This window comes from Salmo trutta, chromosome 6, assembly GCF_901001165.1.
Source record: "Salmo trutta chromosome 6, fSalTru1.1, whole genome shotgun sequence".
In the NCBI taxonomy this organism is placed as follows: Eukaryota; Metazoa; Chordata; class Actinopteri; order Salmoniformes; family Salmonidae; genus Salmo; species Salmo trutta.
In genome coordinates, this window is record NC_042962.1 from 2076942 (window position 1) to 2096851 (window position 19910).

Consider the following 19910-nt stretch of genomic DNA (forward strand, 5'->3'; position numbering starts at 1 on the left):
CAATATTTTGGATATGAATACAGCATGAAAGGCTTTATGAAAAGACAACAGCTGTTTTAGTTGTTCTGCGTCATATGTTCATATTTGCTGGAATACAAACACAGCATTTTCCTTCTCAAAAATATCCAATATATGTACATTTATTTATAGCACGCTAAATATACAGAACAATTAAAGTAACCACGGATTAAAATAAAAGTGTAAGTTAATATGTACCTTCATGTGTTTCCGCAGAGAGCTGGGATGTGTGTAGGACTTGTCGCATTGCTTGCAGAGATAAGGCTTGTCAGACGTATGGACGTGCATGTGTTTCTTCCGGTCGCTGCTGTTCGCAAACCGTCTGTCGCAGCCCTCAAACTCACACTTGAAAGGTTTTTCACCTAAAAAAAAATACAAAATGACACGAAATAAACATTTTACACACGGAAAATATGAACCATGATACATTTTTCATTTAACATGAACATTTCAGAGTTTCAGTTGTCATGTGGTTTCAAGCACATTGTATAAAGATAACCTTATTTTCAGTATTTGTTTAATGTGATTTGTTTAATGTGTGTAGGCCTATATATTTACACACACATTTTGTTGTAATTCACATGTTTACTTGGACCACTAAGATAAAACAATATGCAACAGCATGCCACATATTTCACAAACCTAATGCATTATATTCATTTAGAAAGTTTCAAAATACGAATAGTAAAGTTAGACTGTATATATCATTTAATAAACGCATTCAATATTATTGCACGTTTTTTTTGGTGTAAAAACATAACCAAAACATTCATGTTGATAGGCTACTCTAGCCTATTACACAGTCAAATATGTATCACTAATAACAGTTCATCGCTTTTTTTTGGAGCGGAAATTGCGATCGTGTTTTTTGAGTCGGAAAGAAAACATGTTACATTTCTTACCAGTGTGAGTCCTTTTGTGGATTTTCAGGTTTTCCGATCGGGCAAACACTTTTCCACATCCGGGGAAGGGACATGGGAATGGTTTCTCTCCGGTGTGTACTCTGATGTGATTTACCAGTTTGTATTTGGCTTTGAACGGTTTTCCTTCTCGGACGCACTCTTCCCAAAAGCAAATATGGTTTGACTGCTCCGGTCCACCGACGTGCTCCACTGTCAGGTGGGTCACGAGCTCGTGCATCGTGCTGAACGTTTTGTTGCAAGCCTTTTTGGGATTCGACAACTGTTCGGGTTCGACCCACTTACAGATGAGCTCTTGTTTGATGGGCTGCCTCATGTATCGGAAAAAGGCCCCTGCCCCGTGGTGAGCCGCCATGTTCATGTTCATAGGGCCATAGCCATGCAGCTGGGAGGAGGCGTAGTGGTCGGTGCGGGGGCTCGTAACATGGCCGTACTGGTCAGCCCGGCCGTACATGTCCCCGGTAAAGCCAAGCCGCATTTGGCTGTTGACGACATTAGATGATGCATGACTTGCGGCTTGTTCGTGGAGTCCCGGGAAGAGCAGGTGCCCCGCGGCATCGGAGTGTCCATGTGGCCCTGCAAAACTTCCCGCTGCCGAGGCGAACAGGCTGTGCTGCGCGCTGGTGGCATCCCCGAAGCCCCGGTTTCTAAAGAGAAAGTCCCGGGTTGAATTGAACGCTGCCGTGGAGTAAGAGCTGACGTGTGTCGGGTGGTGGTGGTGACCCAGGGCGGCAGCAGCGTAACCGGGAGCCTGGGAGGAGAACGCCGTCTGCCCGGAACCCAGGTCATGGGAACTGTGGTTGATTTTAAAAGCTCCCATCCCGTCTGCGAACGGATTTATCCCCAGAGCCACTTCTCTTTCTGTTACTTCGCCTGTTGAGTGATGCCTTGAGGAGCCGAACGTAGTGACTCCTATAGCGGGGTACTGGGGTCCTGCATCCAGAAGCATCTTCCGTCAGTCTACAACTCAATGAGGCAACTGAAGAACAGAAATGTAAAAAAAAATCACGAACAGTTATTCTCTCACTCCTATACCTCTCTCGCTTTTTCTCTTTCTGCAAAAAAAAGAAGTCTCTCTCAGACCTTACAGAGGAGTACAAACTCCAATCCACCGGTTTTCTATTTACCTAAAACAAGAGTGGAATTGTTCCCCCCCCTCACACTAATTCTCATCCGATGCACACGCAAATCATGTACAATATTGTATTTTTGCGGTTTCTCTTCCTGTGGCGAAACTTTCACCTTCCCAGTCAGGCGGTGAGCTTCAGACTGATAGTCGCAATCATTCCTGCAGATAAATGAATTGAAAAGACAACACAGTCCACCCCTGATGAATGGAGAGGAAGAGGGGGGGCCCAAACATGTGACCCGGTACTCAGACGATCATTGGAGGAGGCCCTATCCCCCCTACTAACATGCACCCATCAAATAACAATCCGCTTGCCGATGCCTCTCTCCTATTGGTCCGTGTGAATCATCAATCCCAGGTATTGTGAGATTGCTGACTGTGGTTTTGGTTAAACGGCTGAATAACACAAGAAAGGAAAGTTGAGAGGAAATAAAAGCAACAATAGACGGTGTGAAAAATGTAGACAAGTCGTTTGGCTATTCAGTCACACTATACACTGCGAAAAAGTCAAATGCGTGCATGTTCCTCTACGAGTAATGCATAGCAACAACTGTCCATACTAAAACACACTTTTTGTTAGGGGGGGGGGGACAGATGTAGACCATGGCTATTCGGTTGCATACCAAGAAGTCAATGTGTCGCTGCATGTTGTTGCTCGGCAAAGAGACTGAAGAGGCAGTATACCACACACTCTTTGTATTGCTATGATTTCATAGGATACACGTTGAGAGCATGGCGATGTCATTGTTGATTTCCATGGCAATCTTTGGATCCAGTCAAATTTCCGGAGGATGAAAGGGAACGGAAAAAGACGACTCGACTCCATTTCCCCCCTCTCTATTCAAGTAGTTTAGGGAGTAGAGGCTGCAGGGATTCATACCACAATGGAATATTACGTTTTAACTACAAAACAACCAAAACGTCAATATCTGACTGTCACAAACACATTCAAATAGTACTAATAATATAGGCCTATGTCGAAATAACAATTCCAATGCCCATGTTGGGAAAAACACTGCAAGTAGCCTAACAGTCCAAGGTAGGCCTACTCATCACAGCACCTTTTTTGTTGTTTAATAAAGCTATCCTCGAGTTTTGCACTTCATGTGTTGCCATTTACACATCAGGTGTGACCATGGAAACGTCTACAGATGAAGGATCTTAATCTGATCGCTCTGTTACAGGAGAACGTCTACAGATGGAATATCTTAATAATCTGATCGCTCTGTTACAGGAGAACTTTCTTGCAAATGAAGAACTTTTAAAACTTGTAGTGTGTTTGAGGTTTAAACAGGCTTCTGAAGTTCGTAATTTCCACTTTAATATTCAGACTTGATTTTCCCTTATGTAAAATATATCAACCCCATACACAAATGTCAATTCATTATAATTCACATTTCCTTTTGCTGCAGAATTATTTTCCTGCTGTAGCAACCTGGCTCAAAATTAGGATCCTACATATGTAGTTATCTGTGAACTCTGTCCGCGTCCCGTCCCCCATCTCTCTTTCTCTGTCTCTCTCTCAATTCCATGTCCGTTTTTGCAGCAGCCTCGTAAATGGAACATCAGCAGCCATTCTGGCATGATCATTCTCACCTAAATGCTTCCCCCCCCCAAAAAAAAAAAATCACACCAAAAAAGTTATCATTACAAAGACATGTAATAATCCGTTATCTTGAAGGACATTTATGATGATAACTCACCGCATTGGTGATTGTTGAAGACTAAACTTTGGTCACATTGTATGTTTGGGCGACTAGTAAAATCTTACTGCATCACCATAGCCAGACTGTATATATATGTGTACAACTTGCCTAAATTATCAAGTGGGATTTGCGGCTCTCGCTGCAGGAACCTCCGGCTGCTCTGGTTCAAAGCCGCATGAACAGACCTGCCATACGAACCATTAAAATATCATTTGGACTACACGTTTCTGCTTCATACATTCTCCAACTCATTCCAGAGAGGCCAAGGGGAAGAGCACATTATCCATAGTTCTCTTTTTCCATAGAAGTTTGATCAAGTTTTTTAAGTAGACTACCACAACACACACACACACACACACACACACACACACACACACACACACACACACACACACACACACACACACACAGATCTGGAAGACCATTGGCTTCAACAGGTGGAAAACGGTCAAGATGGAACGTGTGTCGAAGTGACTTTAAAAAGGGAAGACATAAATACCTTTTGGGGGGTTCAACAGGGGTCAAATGCAACAACAGAAGGCAAAACATCTTTATGGTTGAATCTGCATGTTTATTTTGTACTGATGTATCTGTCTTCAGAAGTATCAGGTGTGACCAATCCCCGGATATGGAGAACTTTACATCAAGGTGACCAATGATGTGGATAATGATATATCCATTATGGGTGGAGGCCTCTAATTTCATTAATATTATGGTCGATAGGACAGGCTACAGGGCATTTCTTTTGTTGTAAACATAACGTAATGGTGATGTAACATAACGTAATAGTGACGTAACATAACGTAATAGTGATGTAACATAACGTAATAGTGACGTAACATAACGTAATAGTGACGTAACATAACGTAATAGTGACGTAATATAACGTAATAGTGATGTTATTAAGCCATAGCATCATTACAACTGACATTAAATGCGTTAAAATAAGCCTTTTCTGAAATACATTGAGTTTGGATAGGCAATCTAATTCTGATTGGCGAAAGGCATATGCCTCGTGTTGTTTGTAACGAAAAATATGTACAGTTTATGCATATATATATGTGTGTGTGTAAATATATATATATGTATATATATATATATATATATATGTATACATATCTATAATATCTATATATATACAGTATATTATTTTCCCTTTTTACATATTTTTGCCTTCACATATACAAAACAACTCAATTAGCCTACCGATTACGCGTTTTGTCAATTGCTGCAATATGATCTGGTCTTGGTCCCTATTTGTAAATTGTTTTAATATGGTCTGGTCTTGGTCCCTATCTATTTGCATTATTTCTTGTGGTTTACAAGAGGGCGCAGCTTGGACCAGAAATAGCTCTTCCAAGGCATATACATTACTGCAGTGTGTTCCTGAGCTGCCTCTGTCTCTCTCTCTCTCTCTCTCTCTCTCTCTCTCCCTCTCTCTCTCTCTCTCTCTCTCTCTCTCTCTCTCTCTCTCTCTCTCTGCATACTACAGCTGCGACCCTGCACTAGGCACCTGGAGTAGAGGCCATTTCATAAACATTGCCAGGATCACACATATTTCACATTATATTTACTTATTCATGACGTGTTTAACGTGGCTTTGTCACCAAATGACTTTGACAAGTCAATCCTGGATATGATTCTCCAGAGACGTTCAATCACTGCCGGTAGGATATCTCTATCAGTATTTACAATGGTAGCCTGTGCGTCATATGCCAAACGGCCCCGTCACTTCTATCCCCTTAAAAAATAAAAAATACATTTCGGTTTGACGTTTTTTTGGTGTAACGAATAAAACACATGGCCAATTAATATCAATTGAATTACTGTTGACCGAATAACATTGAGGGAATGGTCACCAATGCTAACATATAAAACTATATATGACCCGTTCACCTACATAAAGCATCTTCTTGTTTTATAATTCTGCATTTCACATGCATTCTGTTGTTTCGGTAACTGATCAAGTCTGCAGGAGTTGTACTCACATAGATAGTTGTAAAATGTACTGCAGTATGTGGATACGCAAGTGCATCCTTTTCTGACTTCCTGCATGAAATGTTTTAGAAGTGCCTAAAATTAAATTTACCCAAAAACTTTGTTTTTTGTTGCAATAGATTGTGGTTGTAATGACCACGTTATTGACATACTAACGGAAAATGTTATACTTTTTTATTTATTTTTAAAACTGATGAACGAATTCATTCCACATTGAGAAATGGACATTACTTTTTCTTCAAACAGCCCAGTGAGACCGGTGCATGGATTTAACCCAAACGGGGTCTCTCCAAAATAACGTATTGAGGCGATGGTCACAAAGTAGTCAAATATTGGCATAACACACTGTCAAAATAAATGACGGCATTACTGCCTCTGAACTACCCATGGATCTCTGAGACAACAACACAATGATTGGCTACTATGGGCATGTTATAATCCGACCAATAGTTAAACATATTCTACATGCGATATTTGACATGGATCTAATGGCAACGGTTTGACCTCCTTTTTGGGTCAATTCACAGAACAATTCCTATTTGTCTCCGACTGATTTGATTAAAGATAAAAGGGCCCATGAAATTTAGATTGAGGTAAGAATATATGAAGTATCTGTGGATTAATATGCATGCATTTACCAAATGTTAAAGTTGAATGAAAAATACAAACATATGCAAGGCTGTAGCTAGGAAGGCCCATGGCAACAGTTTTATAGGCTATAATTTGGTTACAAATATAAATAGTCCTCTAATATAGATGTGAACAACAACATATAGTTGATATAAAAAAATGGTTAATGATATCATATCGCGACTCAATGTCTTCATTATGTAGTTGAATATATTAGGCCTAATATAATGACAACACACTATAGACCATCACAAACAGCAGAGATGAGCGGATTGTATAAAAAAGTATATATATATATATTTTATATAACATATGGAGCTTCATGCGCTCCAATACGCGTTGGTTTCTGAATCAATATGTTAAGAGAGGAGAGGAAAAAAATGTTATTAACTATTAAATCTCATCGTCCAAAGACAAAATAAATGCGAAATATGTTTTGTGATTTATGGTATAGTCTAGCGGTGTTGGTTTGATAACAAGGAATAACCAACAAGATTAACTTTTATGTTTTCAACAGCCGTTTCCTTCAACAGTAGACGTCCCTTTCCCTCTCAGGGTATCATTGTAAAGTATAAACTCATATTGAAGCAAGTATTATTTGGGTTTTTTAAATCTCTACCGCTCTTGTGCCGTTCTGTGCCGTTCATCGGGCGCCACCTCCCGTGTCCCTGATCCGCTTCAGTTCTGGCTCTCAATCCGACAGGGCTAGTGAGAGAAATTACCCCGGATCATAACAACAGGTCGGTTCCATTACTTTTTTCCCGGGACAATGGACGGCGTCGTCTCTATTCACTAATACACAGAAACCGATCCCCGCGACGAGGAGGAGGACGAAGCGCAGCGAGCGACGAATGGTGGTGGTGCGGTGCGGACGAGCGAGCGAGCGAGCGGGTGGGTGGACGTGTAAAATATGTTTCTTTATTTTACCGGATCATTTTTATGGCCATTGAGAGAACTCCGAACCGCGTAAAAACTCCCAACAGCGGAAAATTGCTCTTCTAGAAAAGGACTAGTCTATGTTCGAAAAGATATACGGTACTTTGATGCACACATTTTCCGACTCTGCATACATTTTATGAATTTCAATGACATATTTTCGTAAAATGTGCACCGAAATGAAGATATCTCTCTATTGATGATCAGCTATAGCCTTAGAGGCTCTACATTGCATTATATTCATGTGTATTGTGGGGGCTAGGCGTTATTTGGGCTACATTGGGTATATGGCACTTCCATAACTCTTAGTAACTCAGTAGTAAAATATGACAGTTATAGTTTTGGTGTAACGGTTTAACTTTTGGAGATTAGTTTAAAGTACAATAACCTTTGCATAATAACTACATTTATTTATTTTTTCTTTTTTGGTTGCCTGAGGCTCGGCGCAGGCGCTCTGCCTCCTTGCTGTGGATACAACATTTTTTGTTCACATTGGAGACTGTCACAAGTGACGTCAATCACGGGGCTCTGACCAATTAGAAGGCGGGGTGATTGTTTAGCGCCACGGGCTGCAGCGCCGACCATGAATCTCTATTCACTATCAAAGCGTCCTGCTGCTGCCGTCCAACCGAATGCGATTCCATGCAGCCACTGAGATAGAATCACAACTTTTCTACTTTTTTTTAATATATATGTTTTAGTTTTGATTTTCTATATTTTTTTTCATTGCAATTAAAATATATTTGTCATCATTGTTATTTTTGCCTGCTGTCAAGTTATTCTAGAATTAGGAGTAATGAACATGAATGTTTTGGGAAACTCTGTGATGGACCCTACGATTTCCAAACGGAACACGACGCTGAGATTAGTTGACTTGGTAGGGGCGCACCACCATCACCATCATCACCACCATACCCCTCAGAGCGTGACAGGCTTCCCGGGGTTCAGCAGCCATCCACACTCAATGGCTCACTCGCACCCTGGGGAGATTACTGCGAAACCCCGCCTGGGGCCGAGTCCATTTGGGCCAGAACACATGGGGCACTCCGCGGCCCTCAAAATCAGCCCAGCCCATCATTACCCACACCACCATCACCACCACAATCATCATATGGCAGGCCACAGTGAAGTGGTCTCCAGTCATACGGGAGCTTTCGGCCCGGTACAGGCGGCGACTTTACCTTATTCTATGTCCCACACGGCCCAGGCGTTATCCGCAGCCGCAGGTAGGGATTTCCTCATTCGGAGAGATCTGACGGCTCAAGCCATGCCGGTACTGACCGACCAGAGCCCCGGTTCAACCTCTCATCACGGAATGTTTGTCTCAACAACAGGTAGCAGCTATCCGGGACACTACGGTCATCACACTGATGCTGGTAGCCATGCCCTCTTCTCCGGACTCCACCATGAGCAGTCATCTAGTGGAGCACCAGGTGGCCAAGCCATGAATGGACAAATACGGTTAGGAATACCTAGCGAAATGTACGTTAGGTCTGATCACTTGAGTCAAGTGGCGAGCTCCAGGGCTGATCCGTTCTCCGCCTCGACATTACATGGCTACGGTGGTCTGAACCATCTGAACATGAACCTTAGCGCCCAGCATCACGGAGCCGGTGCATTCTTCCGCTACATGAGGCAGCCGATAAAACAAGAACTCATCTGCAAGTGGCATGAACCGGAACTGTCGCCGAAGAAACTCTGCTCGAAAACTTACAGCACGATGCACGAGCTGGTAACTCATGTGACGGTGGAGCATGTCGGTGGACCGGAGATGGCAAACCATATCTGTTACTGGGAAGAGTGTCCCAGAGAAGGAAAACCGTTCAAAGCCAAATACAAACTGGTAAATCACATCAGAGTACACACCGGAGAGAAACCATTCCCATGTCCCTTCCCCGGATGTGGAAAAGTATTTGCTCGATCGGAAAACCTGAAAATCCACAAGAGAACTCACACAGGTGAGTGACTTTATTTCCGTTTCAGAGACATTGGTAAAGGATACATCATCCTACAGCATTCAGCAACGTTACGTTTTGAATTTATGGATTGAACCCTATTCAACACTAGAGCTCAGTTCATATATCTATTGGAAATTGCATATCAATTAAATGTAGTTATTTTTAAATCATCTATGCTGTACAGCAGCCACAGGGTAAAACAAAAGGGAAAACAATATTATTTAACATGTCATTTAACCAATTGCCAAATCCCTGAAAGCAGTATTTATTTTATAATTATATCGATATATATATATATATATATATTTATATATATATTTGTTTTATTATTTCTAAATGTGATATTCGGATCATGGCATTACAAAGAAACCATTTTTAATCTACCAAAACTTTGGCATGACATTGAGCCTGATTAGTGTTTTGTTGGACAAACACATTTCCGATGTGTTGGTTGAGAGTTTGTCCAGTGGGCCAGCGCTCTACAAAGATAATGCTAGGGGGATTATGGAAGGACAGTCCTCTCCCTCAGCCAAAACATGCCGTCCGAAGGACACACTGAGGCCCACACGATCTGTCCAACTGTTGCGTTGCCTGCAGCAGGGTCAAGTCTAGATGTTTACACAGTTCATGTCAAATTGACGACGAAAGTTGAAAACGTTTTTTTTTTTGCATTTTTAACTAACCCTCTTCCTAATATTAACTTCGAATTATCCTTATCTGCTGTGTACATTTTCCTAACCTGTTACGAAAAGGCATAAACTGTACTCTCAAAACCCTGCTGCAGGGGACATGGAACCAAGCATATCAGATAGAAGTGTCGTGTCTCTCCCTATAATGTTATAGGAGACTACTGGTTTCAGAATGTAGTTGGGAGGAAGTAGCCTTGGAGTGGAAATAAATTCGGATTTTTTTGTATTGGACCTTTTGTCTGGAGTGAAGACCATTTCTAATTCCACCGCCATGCGTAAAACACTGGATGTATCTTTTAATGCTTTGATTTGTCAACGAGATTCTCCGTATAATGTTTGGTATTCTGTTGAGTCTGGAACTGAATGGTCACGTAGAATAATAGTAATATTTATTTAAGATATATGACTCAGTTGGTAAAACATGGCTCATTCGCTGCCAAGGTTATGGGTTCGATTCCCCGGCACCCATACGGAAAATGTATGCAAGCATGACTCAGTCAGTTTGGATAAAAGTGTCTGCTAAATGGAATTTATGAGGATGATTATTGTTATTATTATTGTTATTATTATTATTATTATTATTATTATATACGTCATGACACAAGGCTAAGAGAACATAACAACATAGGTTGATGTCATATTTTCATTTGTATGCTCTTTTATGGTTATGACTCATATCTTATTACTATTATTATTATTATTATTATTAGCAGTTGTAGTAGTATTAGTAGTATTATTGTTAAATATTAAATATTCACGTTTTGTATTTAATTGTATGGTTATTAGTTGTGGGGTGGATTGTAGTAACAGCAGTAGTAGCAGCAACAGCAGTAGTAGTAGTAGTAGTAGTATTAGTAGTAGTTGCGGTAAAAATAGTAGTAGTAGTAGTAGTAGTAGTAGTAGTAGTAGTAGTAGTAGTAGCAGTAGCAGTAGCAGTAGTAGTAGTACTAGTAGTAGTAGCGGTAGCAGTAGCGGTAGTAGTAGCAGTAGAAGTAGTAGTAGTAGTAGAAGTAGTAGTGGTAGTATTAGTAGTAGCAGTAGTAGTAGCAGTAGTAGTAGTATTACTAGTATTAGTAGTAGTAGTAGAAGTAGTAGCAGCAGCAGTAGTAGTAGTAGTAGTAGAAACGGTAGTAGTAGCAGTAGAAGTAGTAGTGGCAGTAGTAGTAGTAGTAGTAGCAGCAGTAGTAGTAGTAGTAGTAGTAGTAGAAGTAGTAGTAGTAGTAGTGGCATTTGTAGTAGTAGTGGTAGTAGTAGTAGTAGTAGTAGTAGTAGTAGCGGTAGTAGTACTAGTAGTGGTAGTAGTAGTAGTAGCGGTACTAGTAGTAGTAGTAGTAGTAGTAGTAAATGTAGTAGTAGTAAATGGAGTAGTAGTAGTAGTAGCGGTAGTGGTAGTAGTAGTAGTACTAGTAGTAGTAGTAAATGTAGTAGTAGTAAATGGAGTAGTAGCAGTAGTAGCGGTAGTAGTAGTAGTAGTAGTAGTACTAGTAGTAGTCGTAGTGGTAGTAGTAGTAGTAGTAGTAGTACTAGTAGTAGTAGTAGTGGTAGTAGTAGTAGTAGTAGCGGTAGTAGTACTAGTAGTAGTAGCGGTAGTAGTAGTAGTAAATGTAGTAGTAGTACTAGTAGCGGTAGTAGTAGTAGTAGTGGTAGTAGTAGTAGTAGTAGTAGTAGTAGTAGTAGTAGTGGTAGTAGTAGTAGTAGTAGTAGTAGTAAAGGTAGTAGTAGTAGTAGTAGTGGTAGTGGTAGTAGTAGTGGTAGTAGTAGTAGTAGTAGTAAATGTAGTAGTAGTAAATGTAGTAGTAGTAGTAGTAGCGGTAGTAGTAGTAGTAGTAGTAGTAGTAGTAGTACTAGTAGTACTAGTAGTGGTAGTAGTAGTAGTAGTAGTAGTAGTAGTAGTGGTAGTAGTAGTAGTAAAGGTAGTAGTAGTACTAGTAGTAGTAGTAGTAGTAGTAGTAGTAGTATTAGTAGCAGCAGTAGCAGCAGTAGCAGTAGTGGTAGTAGTAGTAGTAGTATCAGTAGTAGCAGTAGTGGTAGTAGTAGTAGTAGTAATAGTAGTGGTAGTAGTGGTAGTAGTAGTAGTAGTAGTAGTAGTAGCAGCAGTAGCAGTAGCAGTAGTAGTAGTAGTAGTAGTAGTGTATAAAACACACATTATGAATTCATGGCAAAGTTGTCATGTTCATAAACACTTAGTTAAACATATTAATTGGAAACCCCTCTGGAAACCCCTCTGCTTGTAGTATTGTTCAGAGCAGGGTGGTAGTACCCTCAGCAACAAGTCAATAAACAGGCAGGGCAGCAGCTAGCAGCAGAAGAGGAGGAGCCATATAGCAGCCTAACAGACAGGGCAGCAGAAGAGGAGGAGCCATATAGCAGCGTAACAGGCAGGGCAGCAGAAGAGGAGGAGCCATATAGCAGCCTAACAGGCAGGGCAGCAGAAGAGGAGGAGCCATATAGCAGCCTAACAGGCAGGGCAGCAGAAGAGGAGGAGCCATATAGCAGCCTAACAGGCAGGGCAGCAGAAGAGGAGGAGCCATATAGCAGCGTAACAGGCAGGGCAGCAGAAGAGGAGGAGCCATACAGCAGCCTAACAGGCGGGGCAGCAGAAGAGGAGGAGCCATATAGCAGCTTAACAGGCAGGGCAGCAGAAGAGGAGGAGCCATATAGCAGCGTAACAGGCAGGGCAGCAGAAGAGGAGGAGCCATATAGCAGCCTAACAGGCAGGGCAGCAGCAGAGGAGGAGCCATATAGCAGCGTAACAGGCAGGGCAGCAGAAGAGGAGGAGCCATATAGCAGCCTAACAGGCGGGGCAGCAGAAGAGGAGGAGCCATATAGCAGCTTAACAGGCAGGGCAGCAGAAAAGGAGGAGCCATATAGCAGCGTAACAGGCAGGGCAGCAGAAGAGGAGGAGCCATATAGCAGTATCTCCTGGTTGCTGCCTATGGAAAGGGCCAGCCACCCAAATGAAAAGCCTTTCTTTGGGCCTTGATGAGTCAGAACTGCACATAATATGACTCTGATTCCTTCATGGTGAATATGACTCTGATTCCTTTATGGTGAATATGACTCTGATTCATTTATGGTGAATATGACTCTGATTCCTTTATGGTGAATATGACTCTGATTCATTTGAGGTGAATATGACTCTGATTCCTTTATGGTGAATATGACTCTGATTCCTTTATGGTGAATATGACTCTGATTCCTTTATGGTGAATATGACTCTGATTCCTTTATCGTGAATTTGACTCTGATTCCTTTATGGTGAATATGACTCTGATTCCTTTATGGTGAATATGACTCTGATTCCTTTGAGGTGAATTTGACTCTGATTCCTTTATCGTGAATTTGACTCTGATTCCTTTATGGTGAATATGACTCTGATTCCTTTGAGGTGAATATGACTCTGATTCCTTTATGGTGAATATGACTCTGATTCCTTTATCGTGAATATGACTCTGATTCCTTTATGGTGAATATGACTCTGATTCCTTTATGGTGAATATGACTCTGATTCCTTTATGGTGAATATGACTCTGATTCCTTTATCGTGAATTTGACTCTGATTCCTTTATGGTGAATATGACTCTGATTCCTTTATGGTGAATATGACTCTGATTCCTTTGAGGTGAATATGACTCTGATTCCTTTATGGTGAATATGACTCTGATTCCTTTATAGTGAATATGACTCTGATTCCTTTATGGTGAATATGACTCTGATTCCTTTATAGTGAATATGACTCTGATTCCTTTATGGTGAATATGACTCTGATTCCTTTATGGTGAATATGATTCTGATTCCTTTATGGTGAATATGACTCTGATTCCTTTATGGTGAATATGACTCTGATTCCTTTATGGTGAATATGACTCTGATTCCTTTATGGTGAATATGACTCTGATTCATTTGAGGTGAATATGACTCTGATTCCTTTATGGTGAATATGACTGATTCCTTTATGGTGAATATGACTCTGATTCCTTTATGGTGAATATGACTCTGATTCCTTTATGGTGAATATGACTCTGATTCATTTGAGGTGAATATGACTCTGATTCCTTTATGGTGAATATGATTCTGATTCCTTTATGGTGAATATGACTCTGATTCCTTTATGGTGAATATGTCTCTGATTCCTTTATGGTGAATATGACTCTGATTCCTTTATGGTGAATATGACTCTGATTCATTTGAGGTGAATATGACTCTGATTCATTTGAGGTGAATATGACTCTGATTCCTTTATGGTGAATTTGACTCTGATTCCTTTGAGGTGAATATGACTCTGATTCCTTTATGGTGAATATGACTCTGATTCCGTTATGGTGAATATGACTCTGATTCCTTTATGGTGAATATGACTCTGATTCCTTTATGGTGAATATGACTCTGATTCCTTTATGGTGAATATGACTCTGATTCCTTTATGGTGAATATGATTCTGATTCCTTTATGGTGAATATGACTCTGATTCCTTTATGGTGAATATGACTCTGATTCCTTTGTGGTGAATATGACTCTGATTCCTTTATGGTGAATATGATTCTGATTCCTTTATGGTGAATATGACTCTGATTCCTTTATGGTGAATATGACTCTGATTCCTTTATGGTGAATATGACTCTGATTCCTTTATGGTGAATATGATTCTGATTCCTTTATGGTGAATATGACTCTGATTCCTTTATGGTGAATATGACTCTGATTCCTTTGTGGTGAATATGACTCTGATTCCTTTATGGTGAATATGATTCTGATTCCTTTATGGTGAATATGACTCTGATTCCTTTATGGTGAATATGACTCTGATTCCTTTATGGTGAATATGACTCTGATTCCTTTATGGTGAATATGATTCTGATTCCTTTATGGTGAATATGACTCTGATTCCTTTATGGTGAATATGACTCTGATTCCTTTGTGGTGAATATGACTCTGATTCCTTTATGGTGAATATGACTCTGATTCCTTTATGGTGAATATGACTCTGATTCCTTTATGGTGAATATGACTCTGATTCCTTTGTGGTGAATATGACTCTGATTCCTTTATGGTGAATATGACTCTGATTCCTTTATGGTGAATATGACTCTGATTCCTTTATGGTGAATATGACTCTGATTCCTTTATGGTGAATATGATTCTGATTCCTTTATGGTGAATATGACTCTGATTCCTTTATGGTGAACGATCAATTTGCCTCTGTTGCCTCTTTCATTCCTCCGCATGTATTATTCATATCATTTGCTCACGTTACTTAAGTACAAATCTGTTAAATGATTTCTGCGTGTGTTGATTCCCAAGGGCCCTGGTCTTGGGTATCGTGTTTAAAACCTACCCGGATCTGTGGTTATGGCTGGGTTTTCCCTTGGGGTGTGTTCTGAGACATGCTCTTGTACTACACTAATGTCCCTGATTTGCTCTCTCAGCCCAACAGCTGAAGGTCAAATTGATATTCAACGTGCATGTGTAATTAGACTGAGCAATTATATATTCTCTGTAGCTAAGAGCCTAGCTGCCTGACAACGCCGCCTTGCATCGGAGAGATCAGCATAGGATGATTTCAGAGTAATTAATTCAACCATTATGGTTTTTGCCAGGTTATGCTGTATAGGCTACATAGGAAGCTAGACATTACAGGCCAATCAAGCTGTAAATCGGTGGAGAGTACATTTTCTGAATTTCATTACACAGTATATGCTTTGATACCACGATTTAGGTAGATGTACTGTAATTTACAATACACGCACTGTAATATAAATTAGAAATATTGTACTAAAGCAAGTACTGTGTAATGACACACAGTACAATATTGTAAAATTGACTGCATTATATTATTTTTTTTAAAGTAATCGGAATGAATGAATAATTTCTATTGAGGAAGGGGTTTTTATTGCATAGTATTTTACTGTAATTAAAAGGGATTGGTGTATGCAGGTTGGTTGCTAGGCAAAGTGTTCACACATTACAGTATGTTAATGAACATTTGGTATTTTACATCACATGCACTTCAAGAGGCCTTAACAAAGGCATCCAAACTGGCAGCGACGACAGGGCAACACAGAACAGAAGGACAGGGCAACACAGAACAGAAGGACAGGGCAACACAGAACAGAAGGACAGGGCAACACAGAACAGAAGGACAGGGCAAAACAGAACAGAAGGACAGGGCAACACAGACCAGGACGACAGGTCAACACAGACCAGAAGGACAGGGCAAAACAGACCAGAAGGACAGGGCAAAACAGACCAGAAGGACAGGGCAAAACAGACCAGAAGGACAGGGCAACACAGACCAAAAGGACAGGGAAGTGATAACTCATTTACGTTCTTAGACTCGCTGCCACTCCAATCTGTCCCCAATAAATATTTAAACTTAATGGGACATTGTAACCACATAGGAATTCAATTGATACGGCATTCTCACTCACGGCTGCAACATATACAGCCTGTTACAAGGCACGCCTGGAAATATGTTAATGATACAGAGACAACATTACCATGCACTCACTAGTGAAAAGGTTTTCGGCGCTTCAAAGATATGGTATGGTACCTTCATTCTGTGGGGTGGAATTACAGTAGGACTACCATCCGAAATACAGGGATTTTCCCACAATGCACCAACATTTACAATAAGCTGCAGCAACACTTCTGTTTTCTTTTACTGTTTGATTATAAATGACAGTTTTCCATTACAGTGCAATATAAACAAGTACATGTCAAGTATGGTAATAACTACAGGAAGAGGACAGCTTGTGTCTTCAACTACAGGGACCTACATTCTCAACAAAACCATAACCAAGCCACTCAAATCCTGAAAATTATCATCAATTATCTTTTTATTCAATGTAACACTTTGAATTATTGCATACAACAGTAGAGCTGTCCTAAAGGAACTCAGCTGGCTCATTTAGCTGTCCTAAAGGAACTCAGCTGGTTCATTGAGCTGTCCTAAAGGAACTCAGCTGGTTCATTGTGCTGTTCTAAAGGAACTCAGCTGGTTCATTTAGCTGTCCTAAAGGAACTCAGCTGGTTCATTGAGCTGTCCTAAAGGAACTCAGCTGGTTCATTGTGCTGTCCTAAAGGAACTCAGCTGGCTTGTTGAGCTGTCCTAAAGGAACTCAGCTGGTTCATTGGGCTGTCCTGGAGGAATTCAGCTGGTTCATTGGGCTGTCCTAAAGGAACTCAGCTGGTTCATTGGGCTGTCCTAAAGGAACTCAGCTGGTTCATTGGGCTGTCCTAAAGGAACTCAGCTGGTTCATTGGGCTGTCCTAAAAGAACTCAGCTGGTTCATCGGGCTGTCCTAAAGGAACTCAGCTGGTTCATTGGGCTGTCCTAAAGGAACTCAGCTGGTTCATTGTGCTGTCCTAAAGGAACTCAGCTGGTTCATTGGGCTGTCCTAAAGGAACTCAGCTGGTTAATTGGGCTGTCCTAAAGGAACTCAGCTGGTTCATTCAGCTGTCCTAAAGGAACTCAGCTGGTTCATTGGGCTGTCCTAAAGGAACTCAGCTGGTTCATTGGGCTGTCCTAAAGGAACTCAGCTGATTCATTGGGCTGTCCTAAAGGAACTCAGCTGGTTCATTGCGCTGTCCTAAAGGAACTCAGCTGGTTCATTGAGCTGTCCTAAAGGAACTCAGCTGGTTCATACAATAGGCAATACACTATAAGCCAGTATGGTTTTATATGGCCATGCGTCACCACCAAAAATAAAGCAGCGGTTTTAGTTTATGCCTTTGGGTTTTTTGAATCCAACGCTTAACTTATGTTCCCTTATTTCAGGTGAGAAACCCTTCAAATGTGAGTTTGACGGCTGTGACCGACGTTTCGCCAACAGCAGTGACCGGAAGAAGCACTCCCACGTGCACACCAGCGATAAGCCCTACAACTGCAAAGTGAGAGGCTGTGACAAATCCTACACACACCCCAGCTCGCTCCGAAAACACATGAAAGTCCACTGCAAGTCTCCACCACCGAGCTCTGGCTACGAGTCATCGACCCCGTCATTGGTGTCCCCATCATCGGACTTAGGCCGAGAGCCAGGAGCCTCGTCGCTCTCGGAACCAGCAGCCTCGTCCCAGCCCGCCAATTTAAGAGAGTGGTACGTCTGTCATAGTTCGGGTGCCAGCGGCACTCAGACACCCCCCAGCGGCTCCTCCAGCCCCGATCCCGGGGATGAGGGCCTCTACAGACACCCAGAGCTAAGGGACGCGTTCTAACCAAAATTGGCCCATAAAATAATTAAAAACATATCAAAGATATTTTCTAATATGCCCATAGACTCAAAAAATAAACATATCGTGAAGGTCTATTTTCTAAGGCCCCAAATCATTCAATGCACTGGCATATCGACAAATAAGAAACAGCCAAAATTGTAGTTTTGTGATCGCTTTCTTATATCCCCATGTGAATGAGTATGAACAAGTATTCTGTCAATTTGTTCAAATGTCTCGTACTGGTTAATTGTACGTTTGTATGTTGTTGTATTATTTTTGTAAATCGAGTTTTGAATTTAATATCTTTTTAATTTATTTTTTGAATCTGACATGAGCATTTTTGTATAATCGAACCAAAGTGTTTCAATATGAAAATAAGTGAATGTACATTTGTAAATTGCTAAAATTCAATGTGTAAGTGTTAACAGTAATGTTGTAAGCTTTGATCTTTTTCAGCTATTTTAATTGTTTGCTACTCTTATTTGTATAAATTAAATAATTGGGAAGTTTTGAGTTTCATACAGACATATTTTTTCCTATTGATTGTTTTCATATTGTCTATTTGATATTACCAACATTACGTTCATAAATGTTTGGTCAACGTGGGCATTTTGTGAATTTGGTCATTCTTGTCATTATTTGTTATTAATTTTTATAAAAAAATGTTTTCCTATGGAGAAAAGACAGTCGAAATGTGTTACAAACTGCGTTGTAATTTGTCAGTATTTTGAATAAATCGTGTATGATAAAATTGCTATTTTACTTTTCCGGGCCTTTACTTTTTTTAACATTGATATATACAATCATTTATTTAAATGCATATACTACGAGGGTGCAGTTAACCAATATATCACAGGTTCTGTAAAACGCTTTCAACCTCACCGTTTAGACGACGTAAATTTATAACGCAGCAGAGCAGAATAACACCAGTCTTTTTTTCTTTAAAGGAATCATGAGACAAAATACAGAGAGATTGTTCTCTCACTATATTCAACAGCGAGCCTTATTACCATTGGTGCCTTATTACGTCTCATGTACCATCTATAACGCAGAGCCCCACAAGGAACAAAATATGTTGTACCCAGAACACTTCAAACCTAACGTTCAGGAGGAGATTTTTTGTTTCGTTTGAACGATGTTCATGTATTTTTATATATATTTTTTGCTGTCATTTCTACTGCGACAGCTTCTTGCCAACGTGTAGACATTTCAACATTTAAATCCGCATAAAGACACATTGAAAAGATCCCTCCTCATAGGTATCATATTTACAATTCGCTTACTTTAAACTTTCCTCACTCCTGAATAGTGGAAAAATACAAAGCAATTCTTTAAAAGAAAATCCATATTTAATTTCAAAATAATAATATTATTATTCACATGTCCATGTCTTGTTTGTACGGATCTATTTCTCTCTTAGATAAAGTGAGATTTTATTCAGGGAAGACGAGGGCAGCATTTGATGAAAGGCTATATTCTCATCCAGACATCAAAGATCTTTTAACACAAAGAGCCATTTCTTCACGACGGTGAATCCTCACGCCGAATTAAGATTTCTATAGCAATAGCCGAGTCAAACTCGAATAATATGGGGCCAAGTCCGAGGACTTCAGCGCCTCTTCAAAGGAATGTAATATTTGCTGCCCATGGGGTAGGAAACGGTCATCGATGGTCTTTGTATCCAATATAAGGATAAAATATTCTTTTGCTATATTT

At 40.4% G+C, this 19910-nt stretch overlaps 2 protein-coding genes across 3 annotated transcripts in view; one reads left to right on the forward strand and one right to left on the reverse strand.

The window, feature by feature from the left end:
• LOC115195315 (zinc finger protein ZIC 1) overlaps positions 1-2831 on the reverse strand; it is a 6460-nt gene extending 3629 nt beyond the window's left edge. For both annotated transcript variants that reach the window (XR_003878670.1, XM_029755092.1), the window contains exons 1-2: positions 921-2831; positions 217-380 (exon numbers count right to left, since the gene is read on the reverse strand). Coding sequence is in view for 1 of the 2 variants with exons in the window: in XM_029755092.1 (XP_029610952.1) it covers positions 217-380; positions 921-1887 (1131 nt within the window). In the remaining variant the exon portion in view is untranslated. The remainder of the gene's footprint in view (positions 1-216; positions 381-920) is intronic.
• Positions 2832-7445: 4614 nt separating this feature from the next.
• Positions 7446-18954, forward strand: LOC115195316 (zinc finger protein ZIC 4). Its single transcript, XM_029755093.1, has 2 exons — positions 7446-9295; positions 17761-18954. Exons 1-2 carry the CDS (start codon positions 8134-8136, stop codon positions 18195-18197), a joined length of 1599 nt encoding a protein of 532 aa, XP_029610953.1. The 5' UTR covers positions 7446-8133; the 3' UTR covers positions 18198-18954.
• Positions 18955-19910: the final 956 nt, after the last annotated feature.

What these genes read in the sequence shown, in the direction of transcription:
- LOC115195316 (XM_029755093.1), top strand. Translation starts at nt 8,134, where the DNA reads ATGAACATGAATGTTTTGGGAAACTCTGTGATGGACCCTACGATTTCC. An exon ending in CCACAAGAGAACTCACACAG is followed by an intron (nt 9,296 to 17,760) that starts GTGAGTGACTTT and finishes CCCTTATTTCAG; the next exon opens with GTGAGAAACCCTTCAAATGT.